This window comes from Pygoscelis adeliae, unplaced genomic scaffold (assembly GCF_000699105.1).
Source record: "Pygoscelis adeliae isolate BGI_AS28 unplaced genomic scaffold, ASM69910v1 Scaffold14, whole genome shotgun sequence".
Classification (NCBI taxonomy): Eukaryota; Metazoa; Chordata; class Aves; order Sphenisciformes; family Spheniscidae; genus Pygoscelis; species Pygoscelis adeliae.
Genome location: NW_008825109.1, coordinates 6082278 through 6083021, shown reverse-complemented (window position 1 = coordinate 6083021; position 744 = coordinate 6082278). Strand labels below are relative to the sequence as shown.

Below are 744 nucleotides of genomic sequence, written 5' to 3'. Positions count from 1 at the left end.
CGCTCTCCTCGCCCGGCTGCAGCCCAGCCCAGCCCAGCGCCCCGTCGCCGCTTCACGCCGCCTCTTCTTCCCCTCTCCCAGCCAAAACCGGGCACCCAGGTGCCCGGGGAGGTGTCACGGCTCCGCACACGGGCACCCGGGCAGGCAGAGCTCAGCTTTTATTTACAAGAGCGTTTTGCATCATTCCTGTGTCCTCCCGACGCTGTCACACAGCGCTTTAGACCACGGACGTTGCATGACTACAACCACGGGCTGTGGAGTGCAGCAAAGCACCAGCAGCACCGAGAGAAAGCGGGGGGCCGGGGGGGACGACACAGTCTGCAGGTGACAATGCACCACACGGCAGGGATGGGCATGTGGAAACATGGGATACCCAGACCGAACCCAGGAGGTACATACCCCCGGGGTCAGAGGCGTCCCTCACTTCCCCCTCTGCCCCCTTGCCAGGACGACTCGCACCATCCCCGTGTCCCTGTTTCTCCCCAGTGCCCAAGGCCACGTGTCCCCACCACCGGCAACTGGAGGGGATCAGTGGCACGAGCTGGGGCACAGCGCAGCCCTCATTCCGCTCGCCTCCCCTGCCAGGGAGGGGGAGCACGGCAGCAGTCCTCACACAAGCCTTTTTCCAGACCCTGCATCCACTGCACACGGTCACAGCCCCCAAATCATGCCCATGGTGCGCTGCCACGGGGATGCTGGCCAGCAGCACAGCCACGTTGGGATGGCCAGTGGCACTTTGTCCAC

General features: G+C 64.9%; 1 protein-coding gene across 1 annotated transcript in view; it reads right to left on the bottom strand.

Moving 5' to 3' along the window:
- The window catches only part of AMER2 (APC membrane recruitment protein 2), a 2729-nt gene extending 2332 nt beyond the window's left edge, over positions 1-397 (bottom strand). The window contains exon 1 of the mRNA XM_009327878.1: positions 374-397. Coding sequence (XP_009326153.1) covers positions 374-397 — 24 coding nt within the window. The remainder of the gene's footprint in view (positions 1-373) is intronic.
- Between the last annotated feature and the right edge of the window lie 347 nt (positions 398-744).